General features: G+C 34.8%; 1 protein-coding gene across 1 annotated transcript; it reads right to left on the reverse strand.

The window, feature by feature from the left end:
* Positions 1-1,534: 1,534 nt before the first annotated feature.
* LOC110882850 lies at positions 1,535-11,944 on the reverse strand. The gene is made up of 2 exons (XM_022130762.2): positions 11,376-11,944; positions 1,535-1,775 (listed from the first exon to the last, which is right to left on the reverse strand). The coding sequence occupies exons 1-2, from the start codon at positions 11,942-11,944 to the stop codon at positions 1,535-1,537; spliced, it is 810 nt and encodes a 269-aa protein (XP_021986454.2).
* Positions 11,945-17,582: the final 5,638 nt, after the last annotated feature.

Here is a 17,582-nt window from a genome sequence, read left to right on the forward strand (position 1 = left end):
TGGGCCAATTATTATTGGGCTTCTTGATATTACTTGACTGATTTTGTGTTGCCATGATAAATACATGTTTTCCATGACTTATACGTGCATTACTTGAAGTCAAAACCTGACTTGTATGGTAACCCTGTTAGGACGTGTTGACCAACCTTAGTTCAAGAACTCTTTCTGTGTATCTGCCGAGCAACCCAAGGTGAGTTCACACAGCCAAGGCATGGGGTTCCCAGGGTGGGAATGGGATTAAATGAATTATACGTACATACTTAGTTAATGGAACTTAATGATATGAGTCCTCCGGGTGAGGATGGTGAATGATAAGATACGGCTAGACTAGTATACCTACTTGAACAGATCTTCGCACACACGCCAAGGGTTGGCTGCGATAATTATGACTGATCTTCGCACACATGCCTCGGGAAGGCTGCGAACTAAACATATTAGAACTTCGCACACATGCCAGGGTGGCCAGCGATACAAATATACATAGTCTAGGATATTTGGGAGTATTAACCCAAATCTTCGCATACATGCCGAAAGGGCCCGCGATGGAAACCAATACTATACATGAACAATGAACGAACTAATACGATACATGATTAGATGAACGAACGCAATGCTTGCTATACCACTTCTATTACTGAACTTACTTTCTGTGAACTCGCTCAACTAGTTGTTGACTCTCTGCTGCATGCCTTGCAGGACCTTAGGTACTTTATGGAGCTTGCACAGGGAGGAGCTGGTCGTTGTGGACAAGGATTCGTGAATGCTTACTTAACACTTATGTTTTGGGTTTACCTTTAATGCTTCCGCTACACTTAATTATGTTGGTTTGATAAACACCTTTCGTATTGATGGATAATTATTACTATTTATTACATGTTCGATATGATTGGTGGCTTGATCCTGGTCAGTCACGCTCCCAAGCAGTGGTACTCCGCGTGTGGGATTTTGGGGGTGTGACATTATTGATTAATTGGTCATCGGGAAACAACCTCGCGTTTATATAATCCGAGTACTTTGTTCCCTTTTATCACTTCAATTATCTATACACGAGTTATGTCTATGTAACTCTTTCTAGTTGGAATTACACACAATTGTTTAAAGAAACTGAAACCTAAGATGGTCATTGTTCTCTCCTAATCTGTTTTACAACCAACATTTGATTTGAAATTAGTTTTTAATTTAGTTTTCTAAAACAACAATCCAAACCATTGATTTTTATTTTTCTGCAAATTAGATTAATTGTAGTTTAAGTGTAAAGCTATACAATCGACACACTTTCCACATACTCCCTGAGTTCGATACCCTCTTACCACTATCTATAGTTGTTTTGGGGATTAAATTTGATAGTGACCACGACAGCACGTCACGAACCATCAACGAAGCTAATAAGAACCTGGTTGAGTTTTACAAAATCAAAGAGGCCCATATTAAAGGGCATGGGACAAAATTACTGAAAGATATTCAACAAAAACATGGAAAACAATTTATTAAATGGGTACCTGTGGTTTACCTTCTACAATGTATTGACCTCATTTCACAGCAACAAGCTCGTTAGCCAGTATGTTTTCAAGATGATCCAATAGTTTCTTAGCCTACTTTGGCCCAAAATCTTTATCAGCATCTTCATATAGTGCCAAACCATTGTAGTTTCTTTCTTTTCAATATAAGAAGCATCAATAGTTTTTGTATAAAGATTCATAACCGGCTCAGCCATCTCCATCCACCCGACACTATTCTCACGTGCGAACATTTCCGGTTCTTTATCAACCGCCCACCTGATATGATTTCATAAAATAAATACTCAAGATTTGTGTGGTTTTGTAAGATCTGCATGACTACTAATATATGAGTTCAAAACAACATTAGCTATTAGTTATACCTTATAAAGTATCCATGCTGAGCTGAAATGTACTGGAAGCAGCATTTCTGTTCCTACAGGGTAGAGGTAAGGCTGTCTACATCTTACCCTTCTCAGACCCTATCTTAGCTTTGCTATTGATGGGATTTACTGAGTATATGATGATGATGATAATGAAATGTGAATTACTAAGTGCATAAACAGGGGATATGCTTGCACCAGTTGCTATGTTACTATTAATTTGAATAAACCTTGAGCACAATCAAGCTACACCAAGAGAATGAGAAAGAGTCAGATAAAGAATTATTTTCACTGAAAGGCACAACTTCTTCTCCATAAGATATAACTATGAAGATAAGTATTACATCAGTGACGGACCCAGAAAATTTTTTCTGGGGGTGCAGAATATTTTTAAATGTTTTAGGCCCCTAGCTATATAAAAAATCGGTTTATAGCGTGTCGGGTCATGTAAAATAAAAGAACATCAAACTAAAATTTAATTATTCATCAAAAGCACGTCAAAGTGTTAAATGTCATTACAAACTGTAAGACCCATCTCATTACATCATGAAATTACTTCTAAAAATGCATTTAGTTTTAGGAAAATACGAATTAACAAAAACTTTGTTAATTTAAGGTTCCTACATGATTAAAGTATTTAGGATTTACATCCTTACTAGTTAAGACATACATATTGTGACATCAAAAGTTACATGTTCCATTTTGGACAAAAACAAAATGTATTAACGCGGAAGCTTCAAAAGTGTAGTATTCGGTTCTTGGAATCTTGCTTGATTGCCATCCGGAGTAACTCCAACTTCACCTAATGTCAAAACCATCCTAAATGTTAGTTTTGACAACAAATAAATAAGTATATCCAAGTTCCAATATCAAACAAATGAAAATAAAAACAAAATTCCGGAAATAGGTCTCTCGCGTGACGCGAGAGACTCATTTAAATCCTTTGCGGGCCGCGAGCGGCCTCACGTGTCGCGCCAGATAGAGCTTGCCCCGTCGCGTGCCGCGGGGGAGTCATTTTTCCAGCAGGTCCACTCCCTGGACCTGCATATCTGCCCAGCTCTAATTTTTTTTACAAAACACAACTTCAAATGTCCATAACTTTTTATGTAGAAGTCCGTTTTAGGTGATTCTTTTTCCTACGCGTTTGTAATAAAAATTCACATCAATTTATTCCATTTTCCGCATATGAAACCTGAATTATAAATGAATAGTTTATGATTTCTTGTTTCATTTATTCGACCCATTTGTTTTATACTTTGCAAAACATGGTAATCATTCATTTCTAAGTGTATATACCCATTCCCCGGGCTCGTGAACTTCAGCGTATTATTACCATTCCATGGTTTTACGCTTTCATATCTCTCAATTATAGAGTGACGTTCACGTCACATTAATATTACCAATTTACCCTTGTTTTGACCCATTTGGTCATCTAATGGAAACCTCCATTTTTTTATCATACTAACTTATTCCAACAAACATTTTGACTCAATGCCATGCCTAATGAACTTCGTCATTTTGGCATTATACCAATTTCACTATTAGACTAATTCAAGTTAACTAATTATATTCAATATACAAACATGATGTAACGGAACCAAGTTACATACCTTCAGAGCGGTCCTTTCAAACGCGTATCGCCTCCGGCTTCTCCGCTTGAAGGCCCGGTTTCCTTGCCTATAGAGTTCAATCCACAAACCGTTTAGAACTCTACTCATAACACGCAACACATCATTTGTCATATCATTCAAATATGCGTTTTTATTCGATATTTACTATTTTAGCTTTCTCTTAGGCGTTTTAACAAATACCTTATGGGTATTGTTTTACGGAATCCATTATCAAGTTCATGACTTAACTATTTAACCAAAATCAAACAATTTTTGCAAGTTCAATACATCTAACATGCATAATAATATCAGATTCACTTCATGTAAACCACTAACGTTAATTTTTATGATCACATTTCTAGTGTTCTTATCATTCTACAAAAACCCATTTAACACTTAGATGGGTGAACATGAGTTTTCATAATTTGAGCATCAATTCAGCAAGTTATTGGCTAGGGTTTACTCCTAAACACGTTTCCATCACTAATTTCATCTAAACATCAACTAATCAAGTTTAGATTTCAATTTTGCAAATCATCAAGAAGTTGAGATGAAACCAAATTGTAATTTTTGACATACCTTATGATCACTTCACTGAGATGATCACTAATATATGCTTGGATATCGATTTGGGACTGATTTGGCCTTTCAATTTGATCAATTTTGAGCTAGTTAGGGTTTGATGTGGAGAGCCCCTGGCTTCTCTGGAGAATTCCACCAGAACACACACTTAAAGTGTGTGTTTTGGTGTTTAGTGTTTTAATTAAAACAAACTTGTTTCAAGTTTGCTACAATTGGCCCCTATACTTTATTTGAAGTTACATGTAGTTTATTTCAACAAATTTCCTTATTACTATAAGACTTATGATTTAACTAGGTTATTTATTCCTAGTTACTTTATCTTGTCTATTTCCGATATTAAATTCTTAATATAAAACTTTTTATTTTTGGGGTGTTACAAGTCCAACCCCCTTAAAAAGGGTTTCGTCCTCAAAACCGTAATACGTACCAAATAATGTAGGGTAGAGACGTTTCATTTCTTCTTCGGGCTCCCACGTAGTATCCGAACCCTTTCTATGCTCCCATTTGACCTTTACTTGGTCAATCTCCTTGTTTCATAGACTCTTAACCTTTCGATCTAGAATTTCAATCGGCTTTACCGCATAATTAAGGCTATCATCCACTTCGATGTCGTCGTAGTGGATATAAGTCGTCTCTTCGGCTAAACACTTTCGGAGATGTGATACGCGGAATGTGCTATGGATTCCACTCAATTCCTAGGGTAGTTCGAGACGGTATGCGACTTTACCAACCCAATCAATTCACCATCAACAACAAACAATCTTTACTTACCCATTTTGCCAAAACAAGCATAAATTACTATTTCATGAACTTGAAAATTTATAAAAATTTGTAGTAACTTACTAGTGTTCTTAGTAAACCTTGTTACCCTTTAAAGTGTGATTGATTCTTTAAAATCATCATTTTTAAAGAAAGTAGATCTTTACAACTTATATTCATGTTTTCTAAAAATGTTTCTTCATGGATTTTTCTTGTTACCCAAGTGTTTCTACACTTTATTAACCACCAAAATGAGGTTTATTTATGTGAAAACCAAGATTAAGTAAAACTCGTATTTTTAACTTGGTTTCTTTGAAAAATCATCCATGAAATATGAGATCTATAAGATTTATATCTTACCTTAATCATCATTTTACAAGAAAACATTTTATTCATTCAAGTTCACGACTTTTGTGAGGATGATCCATTAATCTTAAACACTTTCATCCTCTCATCTTGCTAGATTATGTTTTTAATCATGATCTAGCAAGATTATATGATGATCTACATCATTTACACAAGTAAACAACAATCAACAAGTATAAAAACACATAAATAAACATGATTTCTTCATGATTTAAGCTTATGTTTATGTTTTCATTCTCTTGATTCTTAGTGTTCTTCAAGTTAATCATCTTGTATCATCTTTTAACCACTTAAAATAGATGTAAAATAGTATGTATGATGTTCTTACCACTAGCTCAAGGCTAGGGATGATCAAGAGGAGAAAACAAGTGGATAAAAGCAAACGGTGAAGGTCCTTTAGCTTCCGAAGGTTCCAAGCTTCCTAATGATGCTAGAGACACCTTGTGAACACCTTAGAATGGAAGAGATTGAAGTGAAAATAGGTGGTTGTGTGTGGTGGTTCGTGGCCGTAGGTATGGAAGGAGGAAGAGAAGAGAATTGTGTTAGTGTGGTAAATGAGAAATGAATGGTTAAGGTGCTTATAGTTTACTTATAAATCCATCTCAAGGCTTTATCTCATGGTTTATATGTCTAAGGTGGGGGAACATGATCAAATATAATAACAAAATAAAATCTTGAGTGGGCCATGCTTAGTTGGCCGATTATAGGTGGGGAGGGGGGTAGTAGACTAGGTTTAAACATTAAGTTACTTCATAGTTGGAATGTAAGTATTCTAGTTAGGGACTTAGTAATTAGATATTTATATGATGTGTTATGATGTTCGGGGACCATAACTAGCTTGGTAATGTTAAAACAATGCTTCTAGTGTAATTTGATGTTTCAGGTAATGTCCGGTTCTTCGGTTGGTTACCGGTTCGTTAAGGTGCTAAACTACGCAGTTTAGTGTGCTTTATGTTACCTTTTGTGACAGTTTTGATTCTCGACGCTTAGGAAAGCATTCAGGACCATTTATCCATATTTCTGCATGATATTAGTTTGTTTAAATGCTGAATTTGCTGATTTTCTGCAGAATTCTGCAGTTTATGTGAGTTTTAGGAACTTTCCGGCACTTAAACTATCACTAGAAAGGCAGTTTTGTGATCCTTACTTTCCTACACACCATACTAGTGTAATATTTGGTTTCTGGCTCATTCTGTGTCTCAATACAATGTCTGTCTATCTACTGAACTCTGTCAGCATTTTTCTGATTTGCCGGATAACTGTGCTGACTGTGTTTCGTGCATCGTTTGAGTCAATAAAGTTTGTATGCAGTAATGATATGTCATTTGCAGTATATGATGCACATGTATGTATATGGTACTAATCAGAAAGCAATTCAAGTAATTAATTGCAATTTAGCACAATCATTAAGCACTAATCATTATTAAATAGTCGTACGGACGCATGCAAATTTGACAGTTGTCACATAATGTTTCAAGGATGGCTAAACTTGATTCTGATTTAAAACCTATCACCGTCAGACTTCTGCATCTGACTCAGCAACAGGAGTTTACCAACCGTACGAGACGTGAAAAGAAAGAGAATGGTTTTCGTTATGCTTTAAGCAGATGGTCGAGATTCATGAAACATGCTGGCATTAAGGTGGGTGACACGGTTCACTATTCTTCTGATGAAACTGATCAAGTCTTGAATGTTGATTGGTTATACCTCACATCAGGCGTACTAATTAGTTCTTTTACATTTAGGTTTGGATATTTGGTTTTCATATGATATACATTAACTTTGTTATGCTTATTAGTTTTTAACATGGTTAATGGTTTTGAATTTTAAGTTATTACATCTAATCATATCTTAGTTTACTATTAGTGTTCCTTTTAATGGATAACACAGTTTTGACATTATTCACTGTGCAAACTTTATCGATAATTGTTTCGACTTCGAATGCAGTTTTTGTTATGATATCGATTCATATAATCAGCCACAAACGGTTTTATCATTTATTCATCCACCTTATTCATCATGCAATTTTTCGTTTATTAATATATATGTATATATTTATTTGTTTAGAAAGATAGATTAACAACCCGTGAGTATTCACGGGTTATAACCTAGTATATCTATATATTATGTAGTCTTTAGTAATCCTCGGTAGCATATATCTATATACTAGGTTAGAACCCCGTGTATTACACGGGATGAATAAATGTAATTTTATATATTAAATAATAAAAAAGTTATATCTTTATGAACCTACATATCAAATAATAAAAAGTTATATCTTTAAAAACCATGTGTATTACACAGATTAAATAAATGTAATTTTGTATACTAAATACTAAAAACGTCGTATCTTTGAAAAACCTCGTGTATAATCGGGTTGAATAAATCTACCAAATAATAAAAATTACATCCTTAATAACCTCATATATTACACGTGTTGAATAGATCTAAAAAAGTGTTATATCTTTAAAAACCATATGTATTACACAGATTAAATAAATGTAATTTTGTATATTAAATAGTAAAAACGTCGTATCTTTAAAAAAACCTGTGTACAGTCAGGTTGAAAAATCTACCAAATAATAAAAATATATATCCTACACAAATGTAATTTTGTATATTAAATACTAAAAACGTCGTATCTTTAAAAAACCCGTGTATAGTCGGGTTGAAAAATCTACCAAATAATAAAAAAAAATTATATCCTTAAAACCCCCGCGGTTTACACGAGTTGAATAAACATAATTTTGTATACCAAATAATAAAAAAAGTTATATTTTTAGTAAATTAGAATAACATTCAATATTAATTTATTATTTATATATTTAATATAATATAAGTAGATAAGAGAGATATTTGTTTTAAAAATATATTAAATTAACAATTTAGATTTGAGGATAATATTTTATTAAAGTATGATAAGATTTAATATTAATTTATTATTTATTTATTTAGATAAATATAGATTTGATGATACCTTCAATAAATGACACGTGTCCAAAAGTTGGTTTCTTTTAAAGTAGTAAAGATTAGATACATAAAGATAAAAATATGCTTATTCGATTTTTTGCTAAAAGCAATAACCATATAATATACTAATTTGTTCGTTAATAGACCCTTTTTCTTGACATTAATTTTTTTTAATTTAATTTGTAAATCTTTTATAATTTTTAGTAAAAAATATTTTGTTATCTTTTATTGTATTAGATTAGATTTTAGATTTGATTAAATATTATTAATAATAAAAATTTGTATTAATTTAGATTAAATATTATTATTATTAGTATTATTAATAATTTTAATCAATTAAATGAGAGAATGACAAGTGCCCCAAAACAGGTTTCTTTTATTATATAGTATAGATATAGATTATATAGTCTTTATTTGTTTTGTTCGATGTTTTTCAATTATAATAAAATTCCAGTCATTTTTTCTTTATACATGTTTATCGTTTAAACAATCTATCTACTATAATAAAAGAAACTAAGTTTAGGACACGTGTCACTCATTGAAGGTATTCTCAAATTTATATTTATCTAAATAAAAAATAATAAATTGATATTAAATCTTATCATACTTTAATAAAATATCATCCTCAAATCTAAATTGTTAGTTTAATATATTTTTAAAACAAATACCTCTCTTGTCTACTTACCTTATATTAAATATATAAATAATAAATTAATATTAAATGTTATCCTAAATTATTAAAAACATAACTTTTTATTATATGGTATACAAAATTATGTTTAATGAACTCGAGTAAAACGCGAGGTTTTTAAGGATATAATTTTTTTTATTTGGTAGATTTTTCAACCCGACTATACACGAGTTTTTTTAAAGATATGACGCTTTTAATATTTAATACACAAAATTACATTTATTTAGGATATAATTTTTTTATATTTGGTAGATTTTTCAACCCAGCTATACACGGGTTTTTTAAAGATACGACGTTTTTAGTATTTAATATAAAAAAAATACATTTATTTAATCTGTGTAATATACATGGTGTTTTATAGATATAACTCTTTTTTTATATCTATTCAACACGTGTAATATAGGGGGGTTTTAATGATGTAATTTTTTATTATTTGGTAGATTTATTCAACCCGATTATACACGGTTTTTTTTAAGATACGACGTGTTTAGTATTTAGTATACAAAATTACATTTATTTAATCTGTATAATACACATGGTTTTAAAGATATAACTTTTTTATTATTTGATATATAAAATTACATTTATTTAACCCGTACAATATACAAGGTTCATAAAGATATAAGTTTTTATTATTTAATATATAAAATTACATTTATTCAACCCGTGTAATACACGGGGTTCTAACCTAGTTAGCATATATATTTAAAGCGTGAAAGAAAAAGTAAAACTTTCTAAAATTCTATACAATAAAATAATAATCTAAAATAATATTTTTCTTGTTATCGTTTAAACAATTATCATATATATTATTCTTTTGTCACCTATCATATCTACATATCTAAATCTAATCTAATCTAAAATAATAATATATGAAGATCATACTAAACTTTCTTAATCTAATCTAAATCTAAAATAATAATATATGAAGATCATACTAAACTTTCTAAAATTCTATACGATAAAAAGATAGAATTTTTATTTGCTTAAAAAAAACAAATGCCAAGTAAATAAAGTCAAGATAGGAAAACTTCCCGACAAGGTTGGCACCTCACTTTGACCTTTTCTCCTCCAAGCTCACCCCTCACTTTGACCTTTTCTCCTCCAAGCTTACCCGCTTAAACATAAATAAGGTATCAATCATTGCCAATTTTAAAATTGTGTTGTTAAGAAAGTCGTCTCAAAGACACCAACCATACTCAATATTTTCAATTCCTTTAGGACTTGACACTTCAGGAAACTAAATGATTCAAAACATATTATTAAACTTGATAGCTTCAACCTCACAAAAGTATTACACAACTTAATATTTTAAACAAATGTCCCTAAGTTATTAGTGCTTCATTACATATAACAATTATTTCCCACATTATACCTTATCATCAATGTTTTAAAAAAATGGATCGAAAACAGCTCTAACGATTCACCAACTTAACCAGTTGGCTCAATTTTGTTAGCCATCGGGTTTATCCGGATTACTTAAAATTAACCGGTTCATTAGCTAGTACTAAACAAACATATGGCACCCGCGATTTCTGAAATTGTTTTCAAATTGCCAAGACTATGTGTTCTAGACTTGGAAGAAGTTGTTTTCAAATTGCCCAGACTAATTGTTGTAGGCTAGGAAGAAGGGCTCTAAAGGAGCTTTAAAATGAACACTAAAAGGAGTGTTGGGAGACTATATTAGAAATAGCTGCATATGATTGGTTGTATATTTAAGAAAAATACAAAAGGTGCCGGACGCCCTAAGCCCAGTCACGCCTTGTGTTCTCATCCTAAGCGCAGTAAAGGTGGGCGTGGTTGAGTCTAAGCCCGCAACACATAGGCTTAGCAAGAGCATTAATTTCAAAAGACTTCTATGATTTTTTTTTAAATGTAACCCGATATCATTCCACACGAAAAAGGGCGATAACAAAGCAATGGTAGGTAACTTCTATGATTATTTTTCTACAAATAACATGAAAATAAAAAATAGAGTGTGTGACATACGTTCCCACATTGACTACCAAGTGATGAAGAAGTCAAGGGATTAGCAAAAACGTTAGCCCTACCACAGTTTTGTAACTAAAAAGTTTTGAATTAATTTAGCACAAAATCAAATAATTAAACAATGCTATACTTAAATATGGAAATTAAATTAAAATCCTATATATAATAAGTAATAACCACTTAAATAACTACTTTCCTAAAATAAAATTCAAAACATTGCTATCTGTAGTTGATTTTCTAACTCTAATCAGAAGTATTATTGTATATTATTTATATATTTTAATATTTATAACTAACTATGAACCAAAAAAAACTGCCTTGGGCAGTGTTTGGCTCTGTACAACAAGAACAATAATGGCGAACAACACTATATTGTATCCAAACAGACGAATTAAATGCCCTTTTTCTGGAAATTTACAAAAACAGGCAATAAGTTTCTCGTAATTTTGACTAAAACTAGTACAAAAATCAAACACCCCAAACACCCCAAATCCTTTCCCCAATAAAGTTAACAATCTTTCTTACAGACCCTTTTTCCGACGACCCAGTGACCACTTCATCTTCACCCTCAATCCTACTTTGCTCCATTCTTAACGGCTCACAACTCATGTTCTCCGCCGCAGCCGGCGGCGCGTGTAAACCACTCGAGGAACTAGAACAAGAACTTGAAGAAGAAGAAGAAGAAGAAGAAGATAAACACTTGTTATTCTTTCTTTCTTTTTTGTTCTTACCATTTTTCTTGTTGTGAACTAACCCATCTTCATAAGCGTCTATGATTTCATGGATAACTTTTCGGTTTGGTGAAGCATCCCAACGGACCCAGAAACTAGTATAACATCTGAAACAGTTGCAGTTGAACTGTGGAGGGTGGTCTGCGCCGGTGGTGGGTTTTCCGGCGGACTTGGTGGAGGGTTTTCCGGTGGTGGTGGTGGCGGAGATGGAGAGGAGGTAGGCGAGGACTTGTTGGTCTTGTGGTGGGAGAGTGGCGGCGAGGGTGGCGATGGCGAGAGGGAGGAGGGAGAGGTGGTGGTAAGGGGTGGTGGTGGGTGGTGGTGAAGGGTGGATTTTGCCTTTGGTGTGGTTGTAGAGCTTTCTCATTGTGGTGGTGGATTGTTTGAAGATTTTGTGGAGGAATAATAATGCTTTAACTTTTTCTTTTAGGTTACCAAATAAAGAGCTTTATAGGAGGGTTAGATATCGAATTAAAATAATGAGTAGGTAAGGGCATACCCACTCGCTACTTGGAGTGTGAGCATCAATGTCAAATAATTTTACGGGAAATATAATTATTTATTACTCGGCTGACTCTTTGTTTGGTGGCATCGGGTGTTTATTTTTTTTAAACCATGCGTAGTGGGCATGATCTTCGACGTTTTTCCTCTCAATCGCGCCTGAAAACGCCCAACTCCCACCCCTATGGGCGTGATCCGGCGTTTTTTTCGAAAAAAACCTCCCTGGCGTGTTTTGAATCACGCTTTGAAGGAGAAAACTTGGTCAATAGCATTTCATCTTCCTTTTTCTTGTCCAATAGCTTTTTTTGTTGTGTTTTTTTATTTTTATTTAATTCTTTACAGCTGAAGAAACACTTACCTTCACGGTAGTATCCAACTAAGGACTTCAACTCTTGACGATCCGAACTGTTAACTGCAAAACAGAACACCGTTAGGACTCGTTACAGGAATGTGGTTGTTCCTGTAACCACCCTCCGGCGTGAGAATAAGTCTCGGTTTGGGAGAAAGAAAGTATGAATGTAGAGAGAGAGTAAACGAGAGCAAGATGAATCATACCTTAGATGTTTACCTCTATTTATAGTTTACAATTAGGGTTTTTCCTAACTTGGGATGAGCTCCGATAAGTTAGGGATTTGCATGATCTTCCCAGAAGAATGTGGATTTAGTTACATGATTTATCCATGCAGAAAATAAATGTTTATAATTAATTATTTATAATAAAATAATAGGTAATGACCCGGTCGGTTTAGCCAATCCGGGTCATACCTCGTCAACAGCCTTTAACATAATGCTCACATCCCACTACACCCATCTTAGAAAAAGTCCAATAATGCCCCTTGCTGACTGTACCGCCACATGACGGAAAACGCCCAAGGGTGGGGGCATTATTCACCCTTACCACTACGCATGGTCTTAAAATTTTATGGCTTCAAATTCGGCGTTAGATAATTTTAGAAGTAGATATTATATGGTGGTGTGTTCGTCCAAAAAAAAAATATTTGCTATGTGTATATGATATTATTTAGATATTGTTGAAGCAACAAATAATAGACCAAACGTAGTAGCAAGGATGGTTAGGCAGAAGGGTTAAAGGGTTTAACCTTGCCTAACGCAGGTCGTGGGGTCCCCCCACGTTTGCAAGACGTGGAAGGAGGTTCACTAGTTTGTTTTTGTTGTTTGAAGATCCTACTCTGAAGCGTGTTCAGAAAAGGATGAAGAAACAAAGAGAATAAATGTGAGTTGGATGTGAATGAGAGCAACTTGCATGAAGCAAGTACACGATGTGAAGGACCAGAGTTTAAGGAAACAAGTCTGATCGGAATGTCCCAACTCGGTGAATGAAGTGTCAATTATACAGGAGAAGACATCTCCCAAAGAGGCATTCATTTGACTAGTGACCTAGCTTGCAGCGAGGGGCTTACCCTTTCGGGGGTTGAAGCCTTTTGACCCTTGGATAATAGCATGTGCTCTGTGGACCTGTGTTGCTTTTACGGCTGTGGTTGGTGAGACTGTCTGGGGATGTGACTTATTTACTGCTCCCGTATTGCTTTACTTTATCTTCTCAGCTTTTCCAACCATTGAACCTTTTAACCTTTTGGGCGTTTACATATTTAGTCATTTTATTTAGTCTTGGGCTACCCCCGTCATCAGCCCCCAAGTCAGAGGTTTTTGGGAATAGCTCAAAGACTTCTGACTTTTATGCATCTATTTTATTGCCTGAGGGTTTTAAGGGTTCAGTGCTTGAAGGCTTGGAAGGTTGTCAGCAGTTAATGTTTGAATTTTGAATGTCTGACAACTGATTTGATTGATGTATGGCAGTTCGTAGGGTGGCGGTTTTTGCAGGGGTTATTGTTTTACCATTATTACCCCTATATTAGTTTATTACATTTACATTTTTTCATTTGCTTTCCTCATAATTCCATCAAGTTTCTCTCTGCAATTCCCTTCCTTTTTCTCCAAGGTTAGTTTCGGTTCCCTTTATTTCGTTACATTCTTCATATTTTCTTTGCAAAAATGGGTGCTCTTAAGGATTTAGCAAAATCCTTTTCCCGATTAACCCAGGAAGAAGTAGAGTTATTTTGTATGGAATATGGTATTGGGACTAAATTTAAACCTACTGCTCCTGCGTGCGATGTTTCGATTGACAAATGTCCGGTTGGTTTTGTCGCTCTTTATTGCCGTCATTTCGAGTTTTCGAACCTCCGTTATCCGTTTTCCTTGTTTGTGTTGAACTTATTGGAGTATTATCGAGTCTCCTTTGGTCAGATTCATCCGAAGGGCATGGCTAGGGTTTTACATTTTGAGGTTTTGTGCCGTGCACTCGAATATGATCCTTCGTTATTGCTTTTTCGCCGTTTTTACCGTTTGGCCAAAAATGGCGATTGGTTTACCTTTGAAGCATCCAAGGTTGATTCTTGCCTTATTTCGTCTATGGTTACAACACTTGGGACTTGGAAGAATCGTTTTTTCTGGGTTTCCGATACTATTGTTCCATTTAAAATGGTGTGGAGGCACCCGGATGCTGTTCTCAATGAACCGGAACCCCTTGAATCTGATTTGAATGATGCTTTTCTGAAAGCCATCCGGGAATGCCCTTCAAGGGTTCGTCCCTTTCCTGAGCATTTGCTAGTCTTGTTAGGGGTTAGTAAGTTATGGGAAAAAGCTAATCGGGATCCGGTTCTGATGAGGGATGGCACGGGTATGCATTTTCTTTTCCACTTTTCTTGTATTTTTCTTAATTTATGTCTTATGCTCTGTCTGTTTGTTGCTTGCAGTTATGTCTGCCTTGGATTTCATTAAGAGTGACGACACTTCAGATGTGGTTTTTGGAGATGTTCCCAAGTTAAGGGTACTGAACAAAGGTTTGAGGGTACTGGATATGTTAGTGTTTCCAACGTGAAAGGTTTTTCTAAACCTCTTGTCCCCAAGACTTCGACCCGGCGATCTACTCGTCGTTTAAAAGGTGTTCCCCAATCCACCTTTACTGAACCGGTGGAGTTGAGTGATGATATCGAAGTGTCTGGGGATCGAGGTGTTGAAGCGGGTTCTAAGAAAGAGAAGAAGCTAGTTGTTCATGGCAAAAAGGCTTCGGCCAAGAAGGTTGCTGCTACTCCTGTTCAGGGTTCTTCAAGCATGGATGTTGAAGGGTTGGATCCGGATGCGGTTTATGTGCCAGGTTGGTCGGTGAAAATTGACGACAGTTTTAAAGACGTTGTTGTTTGTGAAGATGCCTTGAGTCATATTGCTCCTCCTTCGGTTCATAATACTATCTCCGAAATGGATGATGATGTGATGCTGTCTCGTATGATTCTAATTACTTGTAATCTTGCTGCCATGCTTCCTCAGGGCGTTGCCCGTTTTCGTCAGAGGATGCAAGAGTATGAAGAGTTTTCTAAGAAGAAAGACAAAATGAAATCTTCGATGGCCGCAATGAAGAAGGAGATAAGTGGTTTTGCTGAGAAGGAGGAAGCTTGGTCGAAAAAGGTTGAAGACTTATCGAAGCAGCATGAGATTGAGATGAGTGATTTTAAGAAGAGTTTTGAGGCCGATCGGTTGAAGCTAAAGGCAGGCAAGGAGGCTTTGTCTGTTGCTAAGAAAGCCTTTGATGAGGAGAAGGAGAGCTTGAAGGCTTTGGTTTCCCGGGCAACTAGTGATAACCAGTGGTTGATTGAGCAGGGCTTTCAACAAGTTGTCACTTATCTACTTCATTCTGCTGAATTTAACTCTGCTCTTGGTGAGGTTTATACAAAGTTGCTCAATTTGGGAAAACACCAAGGCCTCATTGCTGGTTATAAGTTGCATGAAGCTGGGCATCCTCTGGAAAAGTCCCCCTTGTTTCGTCCCGAAGCTTCTGATGTTTTTAGGGGCTCAGTTGAACAGATGGAGAGGCTGCCAACTTGTTGAAGCAACAAATAATAGACCAAACGTAGTAGCAAGGATGGTTAGGTAGAAGGGTTAAAGGGTTTAACCTTGCCTAACGCAGGCCGTGGGGTCCCCCCACGTTTGCAAGACGTGGAAGGAGGTTCACTAGTTTGTTTTTGTTGTTTGAAGATCCTACTCTGAAGCGTGTTCAGAAAAGGATGAAGAAACAAAGAGAATAAATGTGAGTTGGATGTGAATGAGAGCAACTTGCATGAAGCAAGTACACGATGTGAAGGACCAGAGTTTAAGGAAACAAGTCTGATCGGAATGTCCCAACTCGGTGAATGAAGTGTCAATTATACAGGAGAAGACATCTCCCAAAGAGGCATTCATTTGACTAGTGACCTAGCTTGCAGCGAGTGGCTTACCCTTTCGGGGGTTGAAGCATTTTGACCCCTGGATAATAGCATGTGCTCTGTGGACCTGCGTTGCTTTTACGGCTGTCTGTCTGGGGATGTGACTTATTTACTGTTCTCGTATTGCTTTACTTTATCTTCTCAGCTTTTCCAACCATTGAACCTTTTAACCTTTTGGGCGTTTACATATTTAGTCATTTTATTTAGTCTTGGGCTACCCCCATCATCAGATATTGTTATATTTATATAAAAAATAAGGGTATTTGAACCACGAACATTTTATGTATGAAGTTGGAATTCAGGCTCCATTCTATAGTTTATGTTCTAGTTTGGTTTGAACTCGTTTTCAAATCCTACGAAGTGGGCGCTAGGTAATTTTAGAAGTAGATATTATATGGTGGTGTGTTCATCCAAAAAAAATATTTGCTATGTGTATATGATATTATTTAGATATTGTTATATTTATATTAACAATAAGCGTATTTAAACCACGAACAATTTATGTGTGAAGTTGGAATTCAGGCTCCATTCTCTAGTTTATGTTCTAGTTTGGTTTGAACTCGTTTAAGCTCTGTTAAATAAAAATTTTAACAATTTGATATAAAGTAGTTTACACATAATACATATATTAGTATGTAGACATATTAGTAGTTGATTTACTTATCCGACACTCGTAGCGCTAGCAAGTAGGAACATCATGGAGATCTCCACCGCTTGCAAGCTTTGTGGTGAGTGTTATGTGACAGTTAATCACTTTGAATTCGTTGTTTTGGTGTCCGGTTGGTATTGGCTAATAAGTATGTAATTTTATTTGGGGATTAGATGTTCCGGTTTCTTTAGCTCTGTAATCGTTTTGTATGTTTTAGAGTTTTAGATTGTTGCTAGCCCCACGTTAATAAAAGTTTCTTTGACCATTAAAAAAAATAGCTAAGTCCACTTGGTATTTATCCTCTGTATAAGATAAAATTTAGCTTTTTATATTGGTAACAACGTATGGTTTAGGAGTGTTTGATGCATTTGGATTGTGATTAAGACAAGTTTTCTGTTTGTTTGTTTGTTTTTTTTTTTTTTTTTTTTTTTCATTTAGTGATTATTGGGGAGTTAATTATGTCGGGTTGTGAGTAGACGATTTCAACATGATCCATATTTTTATTTCATCAAAAAGTAGTAACTCTAACCTACACATGCTTAAAATTATATAACTCGAACATAACTCATTTAACCAAT

The sequence above is a fragment of the Helianthus annuus genome, chromosome 10 (assembly GCF_002127325.2).
Source record: "Helianthus annuus cultivar XRQ/B chromosome 10, HanXRQr2.0-SUNRISE, whole genome shotgun sequence".
Taxonomy (NCBI): Eukaryota; Viridiplantae; Streptophyta; class Magnoliopsida; order Asterales; family Asteraceae; genus Helianthus; species Helianthus annuus.

Excerpts from the sequence above, each read along its gene's own strand:
- LOC110882850 (XM_022130762.2), bottom strand. The coding sequence starts at position 11,944 with ATGAGAAAGCTCTACAACCACACCAAAGGCAAAATCCACCCTTCACCA. Across the intron at positions 1,776-11,375 it reads ACTGGGTCGTCGGAAAAAGG|GTGGGCGGTTGATAAAGAAC; the intron begins GTCTGTAAGAAA and ends AAATCATATCAG.